Source organism: Thamnophis elegans, chromosome 4 (assembly GCF_009769535.1).
Source record: "Thamnophis elegans isolate rThaEle1 chromosome 4, rThaEle1.pri, whole genome shotgun sequence".
Classification (NCBI taxonomy): Eukaryota; Metazoa; Chordata; class Lepidosauria; order Squamata; family Colubridae; genus Thamnophis; species Thamnophis elegans.
The window spans coordinates 45631776-45650150 of NC_045544.1; the positions used below are offsets into that span (position 1 = coordinate 45631776).

Below are 18375 nucleotides of genomic sequence, written 5' to 3' on the forward strand. Positions count from 1 at the left end.
GTGTTTTGAGGCAAAACGTATGAAAGATAGAAAAATGAATAAATGGGGTGGAGAAGTGACAGAACAGTAAATCACATCTCATGAACCCTTCGTATTTGATACTATCCATCATCAAGGGTATGTAACCCCTCACTCACTCATACAAATTGATAAATGTGAGAATTCCACCAGAAATCTTGAAAAGATTTCTGATCCCTGATGTAAATTAATATAGAAAAGGGGATTGTTTAAAATAATCACAAGTCAGGTATGTTCTGTGCATCACTATTTCTTTAGGTAACTGTAAAAGGACATGAATCAGACACTGTGGTGGAATCTGCAGCTGAAATCGAGGGAGATTGGCTATTCTGAAATCATTGAAAGGGAGAAAATGGCAGAAAACAGACCCTCCCTAAATCTTGCAGCGCTCATCTAATTGCTAGCTGTTTGTAGTGAGTGCAGTTAGTCTGGCAAGATTCTTATAAATGGGTGAGTAGCAATAAACATATTTCTCTGATCAACTTCCAGTGTCATTTGGGTTCTTTGTGTCTAACAGACACCATGCTTTTTCCAAAACCTTTTGAAGAACCTACAACTAAAACAAGGCTGAATTCAGATGAGAATTTCAACTAGACTACCCCACTAAATTGCAAACATCTTATCCACCATTATTTCATATCATCTATTAATCCTAAAATACTAAGAACTAAATCAGTTTCAATGCATTCCTATTAGTGGATATCTGTTCAGATTTCTCTATTTACTATGATCAAATGGGCATTGAGACTTTTTTCCTTTCAGAGAAAAGTTGGATTAATTTCATATTCATAAAATAATTTTACATTCATTCATAACAGTTCTTTCTGCAAAGGAATTGTATTATGATGTACACTTTAAAGTACATAGCAATTCCCACCTTTATATCTCTATGCACAATTTGATTATCATGGAGGTATTTTAATCCTTCAAGAATCTGTTTGGTGTAGAAACCAATTGTCTGTTCATTATCTTTCAATGGTCCCCATTTTGATCGCAGAAGAGCTGAAAGGCTGCCTGTAATATAAAGAAAAAATGTTTCAAATGAGACAAAGGCTAAGGGTAAATAGCAGCTCCTATTTGATTTCCTAAAAAAATGGAAAGTGTTTATTATAACACTAGGTCCTTTTGTAACAAAAAATATTCTGATTATCACTATACCAGGTTAAATGCAAACTCAAGCAGATCTGTACAACAGTTTATCTTTTCCTCCTCTGCCTAAAGCCACCTGAATTCCCTCAACCCTACAGAGTAAACCTAGATGTGTGCAGAGGAAAGATGCAAGAATGTATTGGAGGAAACTTGGATTGGATACAGTTTATTACAAACATTATTGCAGAACTAGTTGCATTTTTTTCTTAATATAAAACAAAAACAAATAGTTTATTCTACTTCAAAATGTTACATTTTATTGCTTTTCTCTCATTGATTAGTGAATTGAAAAACAAATTTTGTGAATTCTAGACAATATTTCACACAACATCAACTTTCAAAATGTTAATGAAGAAAAACTGCTTTATAACCTTCTATAACAAACTTACTGACCTAGCAACTGGCGAGGAATTCTAGAAGTAGTAGTCCTAGGTTGACAGAAAATACAGCAATGGAAAACATTTGAATAAAAATGCATTAATTCTTTAAACCTAGAAATGTTTTACCTCCTGGTACCTGTTCCATGAATATTTTAATAAAACCATCTTCACTAAATGAACCAAGATACTGAACAATGTTCTTGTGTTTGAGGTGTTTGTGTAAAGCTATTTCTTCATGTAAAGGCTGAGAATACCTAAAAGAAAAAAATAGATTAGCGTGATTCAGTCCCATAGTTTTCATCCCATGGAATTTATTACATAGTACTCAGTTTATAAATAAACCCACAATAATTCACAGATGGCAGTACTTTAAAGTAAAAAACAAAATAAGCACAGAAAATTATCTAGTTGGTACAAGGGAGATATATTTCCAAAAATTGATAACTCAGAACAAATACAAGGCAGAAGGCATGAAAGCTGACTAAATCAACAACTTACTAGTTGTTGATTTAGTCAACAGTTCCATCTCATAGTTTTGGTGGTGTAATCCAATATAAATTTGAAATGGGTGTTTTATAGGACATGTCAACCATGGATGTTTGCTTAAGTGCAATAGCATTTTTTTTCCTTTCCATTGAAACAGGTTCAGTTTTGAATCACATTTTCTGTGCTTTTCTGGCAAAGTTAAGATTCTGAGTCAATTCTGCAGTACACCATCATCTAAGTTTTGTTATTCTCACTTAGCTATCTGAATAGTTGTTCATGTTAGTCAGTTTTCCCTATCTTGGTTTTTCCAAATACTGAAATACAACTATTAAAATGACCAACTGCCACTCCTTAGTTTTAGCACTCATTATCAAGATTTGTTATTTTCACAAATTTTAGTCACCAGTGGAATTTTCTCAGAGATTATAACACTTGATTTTTTGCAGTTATATACACACAACTTTCTATAGTATGAAATTCTGATCCTATTCACATTACAAAGTTAACTAGACATGAGAGACAGAAGACTGAATTTGATATAATAAGAATTGTACATGGATAACGAATAAGGAGATCATGAAAACACTAACTGCAAAGAAACCGATTAGGAACTGCTATATGATATATGATGGAACCTATTGTTCCTATGTTGTTTTTAACTCATGTGTTTGTTTCTGTTGATGTGCTTATGTGTTTAAAATAAAAATTAAGAAACAAAAAAAACTGAGTTAATTTATTTTAATTTAATTAAATTAATCTAGATTTAACAGACCTAGTCTAGTTTGAAGTTAAACTAAGTCTGTTCTCGAACTTCTGGGTTGCCCATAGGGCCATTTTTTGCCCTCTGGAGGCTTCAGGGAAGCCTCTGGAGAAGGCAGGGGAGGCTGTTTTCACCCTCCCCAGAGAAAGCCTCTGGAGCCTGGGGAGTGCGAAAAACGGGTTCATCATGGGCCAAAAGCAGGTGGAGGTCATGTGTGCATGCGTGGGGGAGGGGGTCATATGCATAGAATTATGGGTATGTGTACACCTGCGTACGATCCCCCCTGTGCTCCCCCTGCTTTTGGCAGGTGATGGGAAAAAGGTTAGCCATCACTGATACAGATCAAGTTCCTGAAGCATTAAAAGGAAGCATGTGTAGGCAAAATTATCACTGGTCTTGTTAGACAAAAGCTGCTGTAGGAGAGGATAGTAAGAAGAAAATAGATTTTGGGAGGGAGAACAAAAAATATTTAATGCTTTATAAGTGCACCCCCACTTTTTCCCCCTAGCAAAGTTCCACATGCAAATGAGTGCGGATAAATACACTTCAGGAAATCTGCAAAAGAGTCTAATCTCTCTGCTTGGCCAGATGGCCAGCTAAATAAAAGGATTAAGAACACCCATGCCATTTCTGTGCTTCAAATCATCCATTGCCAAAAGGGATGGGAAATGGAAATGTGTGTTAATATTTCATAATCTCCTAAGGTACTTTTTTTTTAACTTACATTCAGAAAGCACTTAGCCACTGGACCAGAAGCTAAGGGAACATAAATAGCCATAAAATAACTAACCCATATTAAATCCAGCTAGGCTTACTAAGCACACTGCATAGATACAAATACCTCATGTTTGAGTGACCTATAATTAAGCATTTTGTGTTCATGCAGCAATTGTCTTTCGAGTCTAATTCTGCTTCCTGAGTCTCTGGGCCCAGGTGCAGAAACATATACACAGCTTTGTGATGTGAACAAGGACAAGAAGACTCCTTTCATACCATTATGAAAAAGCCATGGTGGTGCAATGGTTAGAATGCAGTATTGCAGGCTGCTGACTGCTGGCTGTCAGCTGTTCGGCAGTTTGATTCTGACCGGCTCAAGGTTGACTCAGCCTTCTTTCCTTCCTAGGTCAGTAAAATGGGGGCAATATGCTGAATCTGTAAACCGCTGAGAGAGGGTTTTAAAGCACTGTGAAACAGTACATAAGTCTAAGTGCTACTGGCCCTTTTTCTGATTGTCTATGGTTGGTGTATCTACTGTTTGAGAAATAAGTGCTTCTCAAGAAGGAACACCTTTGGAGATCTATTATTAATTTTTCCAACAGAACACTGGTGAGCATTAGCCGTGTAATTGTAAATATAGCAGCATCTGTCAGCATTCACTATTACTATACCTGCTATCTCTTTCTGGGATTTCTTTTATGGCAATTCTGACTTGATTGCTCAGATCTCGTCCTGCATAAACTATGCCATAAGTGCCTTTCCCCAGAATGACTCGATCACCATTTTCATCATATTCATAATCATACTATAACAAGAAAAAATACACAAAAGGGAAGGGATATGTAATTCTGTTATGTGTCAAACACAAATACTGTAATCTTTTGGGAAGATGTGATTCAACAGTGGCTCAAACCAAGGACAATCAACATCTTATCTAAATGTCAGGTCAGTTCCGTTGTGTAATCTGTGTTTATTCTTTTTTAATCTATACTTTATCTTTTTTTTAAAATCTATACTTCATAATGGTGAATTAGCATTCCCGGGAGGAGAGGAATCTTATAAAAGGTAGTCCTCATTAAGTGACCATAACTGGGACCAACAACTTGCTCATTAAGCAAAGAGGTTGTTAAGTGAAACCTGGACTGTGTGTATGATCTTACTTCAACTTTCAAAAGCCCTAACTACATGGACTGGTTGTAAAGTTCATTTTTATTGCTGTTGTAACTATGAACAGTCACTAAATGAAGCAGTCACTGAATAGGATTATTTATAAGACAATTTCTGTTTAAAATTTAACTTCTATTTGTTTTCCACTGATCCATATTTTCCCCATGAACCTTCTTGATGTTTTAAAAAAGAAGATCTAAACATCCATGTGGCAGCCAATAATTAAACACACTGCCTTGTTTAACGACTGTTCAAAGTTACGACAGTGTTAAAAATATAACTTTATGACCAGAACTCACATTTACAACTGTCACAATGTCCCTGTGGATATATGATCAACACACATAACCAGACACTGTGTAACTAATGGGCTTTTACAACCTTGCTATGTTTTAAAATTACATAATTGCCATTTGTGTGTTTCCGATAAACATTGGAGAAACTTGCAGTAAAATCACAAGTTGCAATCTTTTATTTTTTGATACTTTGCTTAACAATCTGCGGTGACTCGATGCATTATCTAATTGGAAGTGATGTCATAAGTCCATCATGGTCACATCATGTTTCCCTTAGTGACTGCACTGATTAGCAAGGGAGCACCAATTGTGGTTGCTAAACAAGGATTACCTATATGCTCAACAGATGATTAAATATCAAATAACAATGCATATAAATATTAGAGTTTGAACAACTCTTTAAAATGTTCATCTCTCTGCAACAGGTTTATACATGAATATGGCTTGCTTTTTTCTCTGTAATGTTATTGTAGTACTGCAAAAGAAACATGAGGTTGTAAATCACAATAGTCTCTGTTCCTGCTAACAAATGCTTGAAATACAGCAGCATCAAGAAGAAAGTCTAGAAAGCAGGCAAAGTTATGGATATGAAGTGGAACTTGCTATGGAGCTCTGTTTTTTAAAATATGAAAAATAGGAAGAATACACAGTTGTCTTTACCTCCAGAGAATCTCCATCACATTCACCTTCCTCTGTGTTTTTTCCTATTTCTTCAGTGATGCTATTAACCATTTCAAAAAATCTGCCAAAGATAAACAGTATTCATATAGAAGAAAAGAACAATGGGCAGAGTAAAACTTGGTGATTAGCAATCACAGCAGACTCTGATTGATACCACAGTTATGATTCATAAAAGAAATTCTGGGCATGTTTTGATATATCCCCTTCAGACTGCACCTTGTACCTCAATATACAATTTTGCATATTGTCTTGGTAAACACAACAATACCCAGCATATAGTAAGAGTTAGAATATTGGAATAAAACAAGGGATCACCTGACTCAAATCCCCAGACAGCTTTAAAGATCACTGAATGTCTTTAAAATAATTGCTATTCCTCAGCTCACGATAATTCACAGGGTTGTTGTGAAAATAACAAGTATGGAAAGGGAAGAAGCATGTATAATGCCTTGAACTGTTGAGAAAGAATAGGATAAATATAATAAATAAGCACTGACCTTATTATGTGTGATGCCATTTGAAAATATATGTATCAGAGGTGATATTCTTGTTCAGACCTGGTCACCCGAACTGGTTGCGGAAATAGCTATGGCATCCCATTTAGGCCCTTTTTTTAGCCAAAGCGCATGAGCAGAAGGCTGAGCACATGCACGCGCTCACATTTGCAAACCGGTAGGGAAGGTAAGTGAATACCATCCCTCATATGTATGGTGGTTATGTCACTTGAGAAAGAGGGGTTTTAATATAAATTCCAATCTAATTTTGGATTTACCATATTTTTTGGAGTATAAGACACACTTTTTTTCCCTCAAAAAAGAGGCTGAAAATCTGGGTACATCTTATACACTGAATACATAATTTTTTGCCTGTCGAAACTCCTCCACCTCTTCACCGAAATGGCTGTGCATAGCCTTTGGGAGGCTTTCATGGATGCTGGGGAGGGCAGAAATGAGCAAAAAATGGGCTTGTTTTTGCTCGTTTTTGGGCTCCCCTACCCCCTAGGAGCACTCTACAAGACTCCTAAAGACTATTCATGCCCTTTGGGGGGGGGAATGGCCCGTTTTCATGAAAAATGGACTATTTTTGGGAGGTCTGCAGAGTGCAAAACCTTTTTTAAAAATTTGCCTCTTCAAAATCTTGGTGCGTCTTATACTCCGATGAGTCTTATGCTCTGAAAAATATGGTAAACAATTCTTTTTTAAGTTTCATATCTGTTCCTAAATGCTTGCAAAGAAAAAGTTATGGAACGCATAAGTTATGGAATGAGGTATAGGAAAAATTATGTAACATAGGGGATAATCCATAACAGAAGCCATTCAAAACTAAGACAATTTAATTTAAATCTTCAAAATACAGAAACAAATTTGAATGGGTAGATATTTGGAAGATTTAGTATAGACCTGGATGGCTTTACCACAACAATGATGTTCCCTGGTAGTCTCTCATCCAACCAGACTTGACGCTATTTAGCTTCTGAGCCCAGAAAAAGTCAGCCAGGCAAAAAACAGCACGAATGCATTTCATAAATACAAAGTGAATGCTACTGCTTAAAAACTTCAGAAGCTGAAATTAAACTGCGAAATATTCTCAGTAAATAAAATTACTTTTCATGCCATAGTGGATTTTAAAATGCTTTATCAAATAATAACATGGCAGATGTAAAAATAGCATATTTATCTTTTAAAATATGAAATAAGAATCAACACGTACTTTTTGCAGTGATGTTCTGTACAGAAATAGATTTGGAAGTCATCTGAATTGTGTAGTACATACAGGAAACAGCATCGTTCTTCAAATTTTGAAATGCTAAAAAGAAACAAGGTTAGAATAGATGACTAATATGTCTTTATGAAATCTTTCAATTTTTATAAGGAATGAGAAATTTTAATGCCTGATATCTGAAAAATTCTCCAGAGTAATTTTGTCCTTATTTTTAAGAAGAAAGATAAGGTGAGGATATGTTAAAGGAAGAAAATCCTCCCTCAGACTATATAAAACAAAAGTATAGAATGAAGCTGAGATTGCTTCTTTACAGAACAATTAAGTTAATTCAATATTTAAGGTAAAGATTCCCCTTGCACATATGTGCTAGTCATTCCCGATTCTAGAGGACAGTACTCATCTCCGCTTCAAAGCCGAAGAGCCAGCGCTGTCTGAAGACATCTCGTGGTCATGTGGCCAGCATGACTAAATGCCAAAGGCACACAGAACGCTGTTACCTACCCACCAAAGGTGGTTCCTATTTTTCTACTTGCATTTCTACATGCTTTTGAACTGCTAGGCTGGCAGAAGCTGGGACAAATTACGCAGTGCTAGGGATTTGAATCGGCGAACTGCTGACCTTCCTGATCGACAAGATCAGCGTCAAAACCAATGAGCCACCACATCCCTATTCAATATTTAGAGATTCCCAAATATGGCTGTGCTATCATTTCCAAACTCTTGAGTCTGTAAACTTAAGTGAGTGTGGGAAGGTTATCAAAGTATACAAAAAAGCTGAAAAATTTATTCTTGAAATACTTACAGCATATTAAGTAGGACACTATCAATTATTTGAAGAAAGATAGGTAGCTACCTCATTTAAATGGACTGCATCTCATTAAAATTATAAACCCAGTTCAACTGTTCTCTTAAAAAAAAACTCTGGGAGGATCATTTGGGTTTGGAAGTTCATGAATCACATAAGAACTCTACGTAATTCATGGAACGGTCATCAACCACCAAGAATGAATGATGAAGATAACCCCCAAATGATCTCCTATGGCTAAAAGAACACTTTTCCCCTCCATGGTATGAAACTGACTACATACTGGAAGCCATTGGAGGGCACCCTAGCACAAACTTTCAGTCACTGCTGTCTTTTTCCTGTTAAACGTACCAAAAATTCATCATTAAATTACGGCTGTCGAATAATTAATCTACGAAATATATTTTAACATGAAGTAAACAGCAAATAAATACTAAAATATTACTGACAGATCATTCCAACTGCATAGCAATCGTTTTCATATTTCCAGAATAAATGCTACCTAAAATCTGTCTAATAATTTACGACAAGTACCCTTATTGAATTTGATTAAACACTTGAAGATAATTAAATATATAGATATCTAGGTGAATTAAATATATATATATATATATATATATATATATATATATATATATATATATATATATATATATATATATATTTGTATTGTTAATATAAGAAGGAAAACAGAGTCCTGCTACATCAGGCCATATGGCAGCCTAAGCTTGCACGTTGTGTCACATGGGAAACAACTGGAACGTAACCCAAATTTGGAATGGCTGGAATCCTCCTTCCACAGTTGCTTCTCAGTAACCATATTTAAGGACTTAGTTAAACAATAATGCAGTTAGCATTAGTTATTGATAGCTTGATTTTCCATGACTATGGAAATTTTCAGTCATCATGACTATCTGAAAGGTGCTTTTTCAAAAGGCAACTGGACTATGTTTTTTTCTTCAGGAAGATGTTTTTGCTTCTCATCCAAGAATTGATGAAGCTTTTGGATGAGAAGCTAAATGTCTTCTTTCTCAAGGGAAAAAATAGTCCAACTGCCGTTTGAAAAAGCACCTTTTTGAGACTTGATACTTCATGCAACTTTCAAATCCACTTTTAAAGTCATTTAAATTGCCTGCCTCCTATCGCAACTGTTCGCAGTCAATTTTACAGCTGTGCTGTAAATCAGAATCTCCCTGCATTTACAGTTGCAAGAAAAAGTATGTGAACCCCTTGGGATTACATGGAGTTTTGCATGAATTGGTCATAAAATGTGCTCTGAACTTCATCTAAGTCACAACAATAGACAAACACAGTCTGCTGAAAATAATACTACACAAACATTAGATGTTGCCATGGTTTAATTGCACATAACATGTAAACATTCACAGTGCAGGGAGGAAAAAGTATGTGAGCCCCTAGCCTAATGACGTCTCCAAGAGCTAATTGGAGCCAGGAATGAGCCAACCTTGACTCCAATCAGTGTGATAATATTGGATGTGTTGCTGACAGCTGCTCTGCCCTTTAAAAACACACATCTGTTATGGGTTTACTGGTTTCAAGAAGCACTGTCTGATGTGAACCATGCCTCGCAGAAAAGAGCTCTCAGAAAACCTACGATCAAGAATTGTTGACTTGCATGAAGCTGGAAAGGGTTACAAAAGTATCTCCAAAAGCCTTGATGTTCATGTGTCCACGGTAAGACAGACTGTCTACAAATGGAGAAAGTTTAGCACTCTTGCTACTCTCCCTAGGTGTGGTCGTCCTGTAAAAATGACTGCAAGAGCACAGTGCAGAATGCTTCATGAGGTAACGAAGAATCCTAGAGTGTCAGCTAAAGACCAATAGAAATCTCTGGTACATGCTAACATTTTTGTTGACAAATCTACAATAAGGAAAACATTAAGCAAGAATGGAGTACATGGGAGGACACCACGGAGGAAGCCATTGCTGTCCAAAAAAAAAAATATTGCAGCACATTTGAAGTTTGCAAAAGAACACCTGGATGTTCCACAGCACTACTGGCAAAATATACTGTGGACAGATGAAACCAAAATTGAGTTGTTTGGGAAAAACACACAATATTATGTGTGGAGAAAAAAAAGGCATAGCACACCAACATCAAAACCTCATCCCCACTGTAAAACATGGCGGAGGGAGCATCATGGTTTGGGGCTGCTTTGCTGCCTCAGGGCCTGGACGGATTGTTGTCACTGATGGGAAAATGAATTCCAGAGTTTATCAAGACATTTTGCAGGAAAACGTACGACCATCTGTCTGCCAACTGAAGCTCCGAAGGGGATGGGTGATGCAACAGGACAATGACCCAAAGCATACAAGTAAGTCAACACAAAAATGGCTTCAACAGCACAGAATACGCCCTCTGGAGTGGCCCAGTCAGAGTCCTGACCTCAACCCAATTGAAATGCTGTGGCATGACCTTAAGAGAGCGATTCACACCAGACATCCCAAGAATATTGCTACACTGAAACAGTTTTGTGAAGAGGAGTGGTCCACAATTACTCCAGATTGTTGTGCAGGTCTGATCTGCAACTACAAGAAATGTTTGGTTGAGGTTATTGCTGCCAAAGGAGCAATAACAGTTATTAAGGAGCAATAGCAGTTATTAAGACAAAGGGTTCATATACTTTTTCCTCCCTGCACTGTGAATGTTTACATGTTATGTGCAATTAAACCATGGCAACATCTAATGTTTGTGTAGTATTATTTTCAGCAGACTGTGTTCTTCTATTGTTGTGACTTAGATGAAGTTCAGAGCACATTTTATGACCAATTCATGCAAAACTCCACATAATCCCAAGGGGTTCAGATACTTTTTCTTGCAACTGTAGGTTTAGTAGACAACCTTGAGTTCTAACACTTCTAACCAGAGTTACCTTATCGGTGAGATGGGCAGCATATAAAATTAATAAATAAACAAAACAATTATGTGACACAATGATAAAAGCATCTCTTAACAGATGTTGCATATATCATGTGTGATTTCATATGCTGTTTCCACAAAAGTAAGACCTATTCCAAAAATAAGCCCTAGCATTTTACATGTGTGCCTAATATAAGCCCCACCCCCAAAATAAGCACTACTTAAGAGCCTGCATAGTAGGCCTCCCGTCCATTCCACCATTGCTCACGGTGCCAACACGACATGAGGCAAGGCAGGTGAGAGAGTGGAGCTTCCCCACAAAGCCTGCATTGGTTTACCTCAGGGCCCCCGCAGCTTGGCCATCCATGCCTTGACAACTGCCTCACGGCGGCAGCACCAACAGGCATATCAAGCAGGAGCCCACATGGCTGTCAGCCCACTTCTGCTCATGGCTGCAATGAAGCAGGAGGCCAAGCAACACATCGGTTCTGCAGCCACAAGGTGAGGCGGGTGTCGGGGCGCGGATGACCTGGCTGTGGGGGCCCTGAGGTAAGCTAGTGCGGAGTGCGTGAGGCAACTCCATCCCCCTGCCTCACTTTGGGCTGCGGCACCGGCACATCGCTTGGCCTCTTGTTCTGTTGCCACCATGTCCAAGCAGAAGTAGACCAGAAGCCATGCAGGGTCCTGCTGGACATGGACACTGCAAGGCAGTTGTTGGGGTGTTTATAGCCTGGCTGTGGGAGCCCTGAGATAAGCCGGGGCAGGGGATATAGGGCAACTCCACCACCCCCATCTTGCAGAAGCAGCATTGGCGCACCATGCGGCCTCCTGCATGAGAAGTGAGCCTCCATACATGGAAAAAAAATAAAGACTTCCCCCAAAATAAGCCCTGGTGGTTATTTTGGAACCCGAAAAATATAAGACCGGGTTTTATTTTCAGGGAAACACGGTATCTGTATTATCTCTTCCTTTTTGCTCCTTTCATTTCCAAGCCAAAGTGTCTCCGGTGCTGTAATCTTTTCTTGAAGATGTGCTATTTTATACTTTCCCCCGCTCCATAATACCATTTTGAGGTATGACTAGTAAGTAGATCATATTCCATAGATTTACATAAGGGTATTACATTGGCTATTCTAATGGTTCCAAGTAATCCTTCACTAATAACATTTCTTTAGTGACCAATTGAAATTACAACAGCACTGAAAAAGTGACTTATGACTGATTTTCACACTTACGGCCATTGCAGCATGGTGGTGGTCACATGATCAAAATTCGGCCACGTGACAACTGGCAGGTATTTATGATGGTTACACTGTCCCAGGGTCATGTGACTATTATTTGTAATCTTTCCAGCTGGCTTCTGACAAGCAAAGTCAAATGGGGGAAGCCAGATTTGCTTAATGACCACACGATTCACTTAACAATTGCAGTGATTCGCTTAACAACTGTGGCAAAAGGTCGTAAAATGAGGGACAACTCATTTAACAACTGCCTCACTTAGGGGTCCATTTTGGGCTTAATTGTGATTGTAAGTTGAGGATTAATGAGGACCCAAATTGTTGGGGGCAATATGCTGACTCTGTAAACCGCTTAGAGAAAGCTATAAAACACTAAGAAGCAGTATATAAGTTGAAGTGCTATTCCTATTACCTCTAGGTGAGGCACTATGATTAGTCATGGTCTCTTTCATTGCCAGATCAGAGCCCTTTAATATAAAAAGTGAAGTTTTGTTTTGTTTTGTACCACATGTATCACTTTACAATGCCACTCTGAAGACCATTCATTGAGGGAAATCATTTGGGGGCTCTCCTTCAACAAACAAGGCTACCTCATTCTTAGCAATAAACATCAAATTATTTCTGTAAGAGTTTAAAAAGTATCAGTTCTGGTTTGATACATGGGCGATGCCTTTTGCCAAATCTGACCTGTATGAACAAATACCCAGTTTCCTGTTTTCCCCCCCCACCAGTTGCTCAAAGTCCAACTACATTATTAATTAGGTAATCCTTGCATATATATTTACTTCTACTCTAAAAAAAGTCAGTGAGATTTCTCTTTACAAAAGCTATGTTGATTTCTTATCAGCAAGATCTGTGTTTGGAGGACGGATGTTTCTCATTATCTCTTTAATAATACTTGCAACTCTTTTTACAGAAGCAATGTTAAACTTTGACTTTGTTTTTCCTCAATCTCTTTTAAAATTTTGCTAACTGTAAAAGAGAAGTTGCATACTTTTATGAAAAAAATCAGCAAGTTCATATATAAGAACTATTCTGGCTCTGGACATTTATTTAATTTTAGCTTGTTAATTTATTGTACAGTTTTTTTCTTGATATTTCTGTATTCTTAGTTTGTTTCAAATACCTGCAGAAAAACCATCATCAACACACATGTTTATTTACTATTTAGAAAATAATTCATTTTTTGCTATTAGTCTATCCTACCTTAATACACCTTTAATGTTTTCATATTATCAGGGCTTCATACCACAGATGGCTATAAAACTTTCTTTCAGGCCTACACTAACAAGCAGAAACAAGATTAGATAAGTATTTTTACTGCAAAGAATTAGGAAGCTATTCAGAGAAATTCTGTGTACTGTAAAGCAACACAAACCTGCCATACACAGAGTTATAACATAAACATAAGACGATACCAGCACCAAAGTTTATCATCTGGACTGCTTTCTCCTTGTTTGTTTGCAATTTTTCTAACTTTAGTTTGGGTTCCATAAAAAAGAACTTCTCTCCATTTCACAACCTTTAACCTGTTTCTGGCCAGGTTCGTATTCCAAATACATATGAAGCTTTCTTTTTTAATTATTTACTTTAATATTCTTTGCCATGTGTTTCTCAAATCTCTTTTGGTAACTTTTATTACTAGCTAGCATAATTTGGGGCAGAATTTAGCCTCTTTTTTGTTCTGCTTTGAATAAAACATTCACTTCCTGAAGGAAACTTTCTTAATTTTGATATAATCTCTGGCCTTGTTCAAAGCTAGTATCTAGATTTCTTTTGAATTTTGTTGTAGCCTTCATAATTATATTACTGGTAGTAATTCTGCCTCCCAGCAACTGTAGTTAATTTACAATTTGTTAAAAATATTTAAAAATAAGTAACAACAAACTCAAAATAAAGAAACAAAGATAGCAGAGAAAACAAATCCAGATGTGAAGAAGAGAACAGAAGAAAAGGGGAGCCAGCTGTTCTCACCAAAGGCCCCTTAAAATCCCCATTAGGCTGTTCGATTCTTGAGGGAACCTTATTCCAGAGGGAAGGAACTTATTTGAGATGAATATCCTAAATATGATTTCATTACTGGAGTTGAATAATCTCCAAGCACTGTGAAGAGAACAGACCCTTGACTGTCTATCAATTTTCTTTTTATTAATCTCCTTTTAAAGTTTACTTTTCTGAAGTCAAATATGATGTTGTTGCATTATTTGGCAAACATTTAATGTATATCAATTAAAGGCTACAGCATTATGATTATTATTGATTCAATAATGAGATTCTACTTAGTAATAAGTTCAGTGCTCCATAACGCCATTATTTAGGATATCTAGAAATGTGGTAGAGAGTTTTCCATGCCCAGAGTTTGCATTCCCGCAATCTTTGTGAAAACAGAGTAATATTTTTCTGTCTCTCACTAATTTTTAAATATCACTGTTATTTAATGACATCTGATTTAATAACACAATTAATATAATGACTTAATTAATTTATCCAGCTAACTTTCCATGAATCAGAATCTTTCTCCTGAAGATACAAGTAATGAGAAGAAAGTAACCAGACTCAGTTTTAAGATATTTTACTGATGCAATATTTTTCTTATTATTTGTGGATTCTGTATTGAGCTATATCATAGAACTCAGTCACTCTTTCTCAGCTTGATTATACAGTTATTGCATCTTGATTATACAGTTATTGCAAGAATTGAATAGAATAGTCAGTATCTATAGAGATAATTCTGAATTCTGTAAAGAAACGGTGGCATAAAGATGTCACAGACAAATAAATATAAACTTACCTTACTCCTCTTATAGATTCAGCACTGAAGTTCCATTCATGAATACCTTTCTGTAACAAGAAACCAACAAGCATAGCATGTAATTGTTAAATGATATAAAATATTTCAGCCTATAACTTAGAAATCTTGGCAGGTTATTTTCCTTTATTACATTTACCCTTTTATAAAACAGTTGCCACTTTAATAAAAATTGCACATGGCATTACATTCAAGTCAGGCTTGACTCCTAATAATTTCATGTATAAATTTGTGCAATTTTCTTGGCAAGTATGAAATGCCTTGCTCATTTATTTATGAATTTGTTAAATGTATTTTGGATTGGTCAATTATGTGCCATCAAGTTGTTCCAACTCCTAGTGACCACATAAATAGATAGATGTATAGGGCTACTCAACTTAAACACTGAAGCATGTTTTGGGGCAGCGTATAACAAAAATAAATTGAACAATATCCAAAAAAACTATTTAACATTAAGGCATACCCAATATATGAGAACTAAAGTAGCAAACCACAGTAATGAAAGTAACCAAAAGGTAATTCTATTTAACTGCAACCAAACATGTGAGAATATTGTCTTCTGTAATACTTTTTGACTTTCCAGTTCTGCCAGAGCTCTGGTATTCCCTGATATTCCTGTCCAGGTACAAATTAAACCTGAACCTGCTTAGCTTCCAGACAAAGTCAGTGTTGTATTGCCACCTACTTGTTCACTGTATCTACATAATGTATTAAGATAAGTTATCATAATAATTCTTCTTTGCTGAACTGCCTTGTTTTCATGGTTGAATCTTTGAAGCTTCTTTCTTTGCTTATTTCATAGGGTGCCTTTCAAAACACGATATTTCTCTATTATCGGCCCACATTTGCTTAGTCGTTTTGCTAGATTCCATTTCAATTCTTAACAATTATGGAGGTGAAAATTATACCTAGACAAAGCATTACACTATAAAAACAGACCCATTTTTCATTAGTCAGTTGCCATTAAAATAAAGCTCAGGAATCCCTATTTCTTTAAAAACACATTTTTCAGAAAAAATAATAATTTAACAGTTTAATTATTATGTTCTCAAGAGGGTGAAGTTAAATAGAAACAATCTTCCTGGTGATCCTGCCAAACTTTCAGTCCACCAGTGTAAACATTTTAAGAAAGTTGTCCAAGTCTGACATCTGTTATTTGCTTAATAAAAACAGAGGCAGCGGGAAAACTATTGAAGTAGCCAGTGTGAGACCAAGTACCAGGGCTAAGGTAGCACTCAGAGCAGTAGGAAGAACAATACTAGATACCCCTTAGTATTGCAGCCAGGGGAGAGAGGCAGGCTTATGTCCCAAACAGTTCAGTGGACAGGAAGAGCCAGTAAATTCTACCCAAGTGAAATAAACATTCAATCGTAGGCTTCCAAGCCATTCATCAAAGTTCAGCAGAGTTAGTATGTTAGTGTAATCTGAGAGAAAGAGTAAACAAGCCTCTATTCTCCAAGTCTCTGTTCTAAACCCATAAAATGGGAACAAAACTTATTGCAGCCCAATAACGATCACAATTGAGCCCAAAACTTATATTGTTAACATTTGTGAGACATTGGTTCAGCGGGTTTTGTCCCATTTTACGACCTTTCGTGCTGCAGTTAGGGAATGCCTTAGGGAACCTAGCATGACAGAGCATTGCAGTTGTTAAATTAGTAACACAACTCTGGCTTCCTCATTGACTTTGCTTCACAGTAGGTCACAAAAGCTGATCACATGATCTGGGACATTGTCACCGTCATATAGTTGCCAAGCATCCGAATTTTGATCACGTGACCATGGGGATGCTGCAATGGCTGTAAATATGAAAAATAGCCACAAGGTGCTTTTTTCCAGGGCTGTTGTAACTTTGAACAAATTGCTGCAAGTTGAGGATTACCTGTACTGCAATTTATAAAGTCAGTCTAAAATTCTTTCCTGTGATAATCTGAGGAATATAGTACATATGTACCAATGACACCCCATCAGCCAATGAAGCAGATACTCTTGTTCCCACCACCTTCCATTGCAAGATTATGGCCTAGTGAAATATACTCAGCAAACCCAAAAATAGCAAACCAGAATGAAGCTCAAATTCTAGAGGTTTCTTAACCTTTAAGATAAAAATTGCCTTAGGGAACCTAGCATGACAGAGTAAAGTAGGAGTGGTTTTTCTACACTGGGTTAAATTATTCTTATTCCCATGTGAAGGATGCATTTGTTTTCTCCCAAACAGACATAATTACATGTGCAAAGCCTTGCCAAATTGGTGTACTGTCTGCTGTACTAAGGATCAAAGCTGAGTGTACCCATACTGGAAATCATGAGTCTCCATTTTAACATGGTTGTTAGCTTTGCTTCACGATGAAACCGGAATATATCAAAAGCTACTGCCCATGTTTTCCATAAATGGACTAAAAAAAGAAAGATTTTTATAAAATAAAAGGATTGCTGACAAACTGACATAAAAAGCTGCTGGTGTTAGGAAATATTCTCCACAAATGATTTCTTCTCTTCACTTTGCATCATTATTCTGTGGATAATGTGGCCCTCAAGCTTGTCAGAAAAATTTATATGTATCCATGATTTCTAAGGCTTGCCCACCCAATTCTAGACTCAGGATGATTGCTTTCTTGGTAAGAAAGCAATGTGATTTAGAGATGTCAAAATGCTACAGATGGATGGTCACTTCAACCAATCTGGCCACCAAACATAAGTTAAAACGTAAGCTAGGTTTATCCTACTTATGAGTTATTGCAATAATAATTTTGTTCAATATAACAGGAAGTGAAGGGTTGAATAGCATATAGGTGATCCTTAATTAACAAAGATTTATTCAGTGACTGAACTTATGATGGTGCTGAACAACAGTAGTTATGACCTACATTACAACAACCCCACAGTCATTTGATTGCCATTTGTGGCCTTCTTTAGTTGAAGAAATGTCATGGGGAAGCCGGTGCGAGGTTGCAAACAGCAACAATATGAGGTCCTTGCTTAACAACCTGCAGTGATTTGCTTAATAATGGCAACCAGAATTACTGGAATTTCTGTCACTAAGAGGTGTGGTTATGTAACATTGCATTTTATGACAGCATTATTTAGCAACAAAAATTCTGGTACCAATTGATGTTGTTCAATGACGACTACCTGTAATCTATATTTTAGAATGTTTCAAAAATTACTGCATTTTTAATAAAGAAAAGATAGATGAAAGACAAAAGATCAAATTTAAAAATGCTCAATATTTCACTGAGGACCACCAAATCTTGATTTTTTTTATC

At 36.6% G+C, this 18375-nt stretch overlaps 1 protein-coding gene across 1 annotated transcript in view; it reads right to left on the minus strand.

Moving 5' to 3' along the window:
- Positions 1 to 18375, minus strand: part of MAP3K5 (mitogen-activated protein kinase kinase kinase 5) — a 138092-nt gene that overhangs the window by 22857 nt on the left and 96860 nt on the right. The window contains 6 exon segments of the mRNA XM_032216952.1: positions 896 to 1032; positions 1674 to 1801; positions 4182 to 4315; positions 5634 to 5715; positions 7365 to 7460; positions 15092 to 15141. Of these exon segments, the coding sequence (XP_032072843.1) occupies positions 896 to 1032; positions 1674 to 1801; positions 4182 to 4315; positions 5634 to 5715; positions 7365 to 7460; positions 15092 to 15141 (627 nt within the window).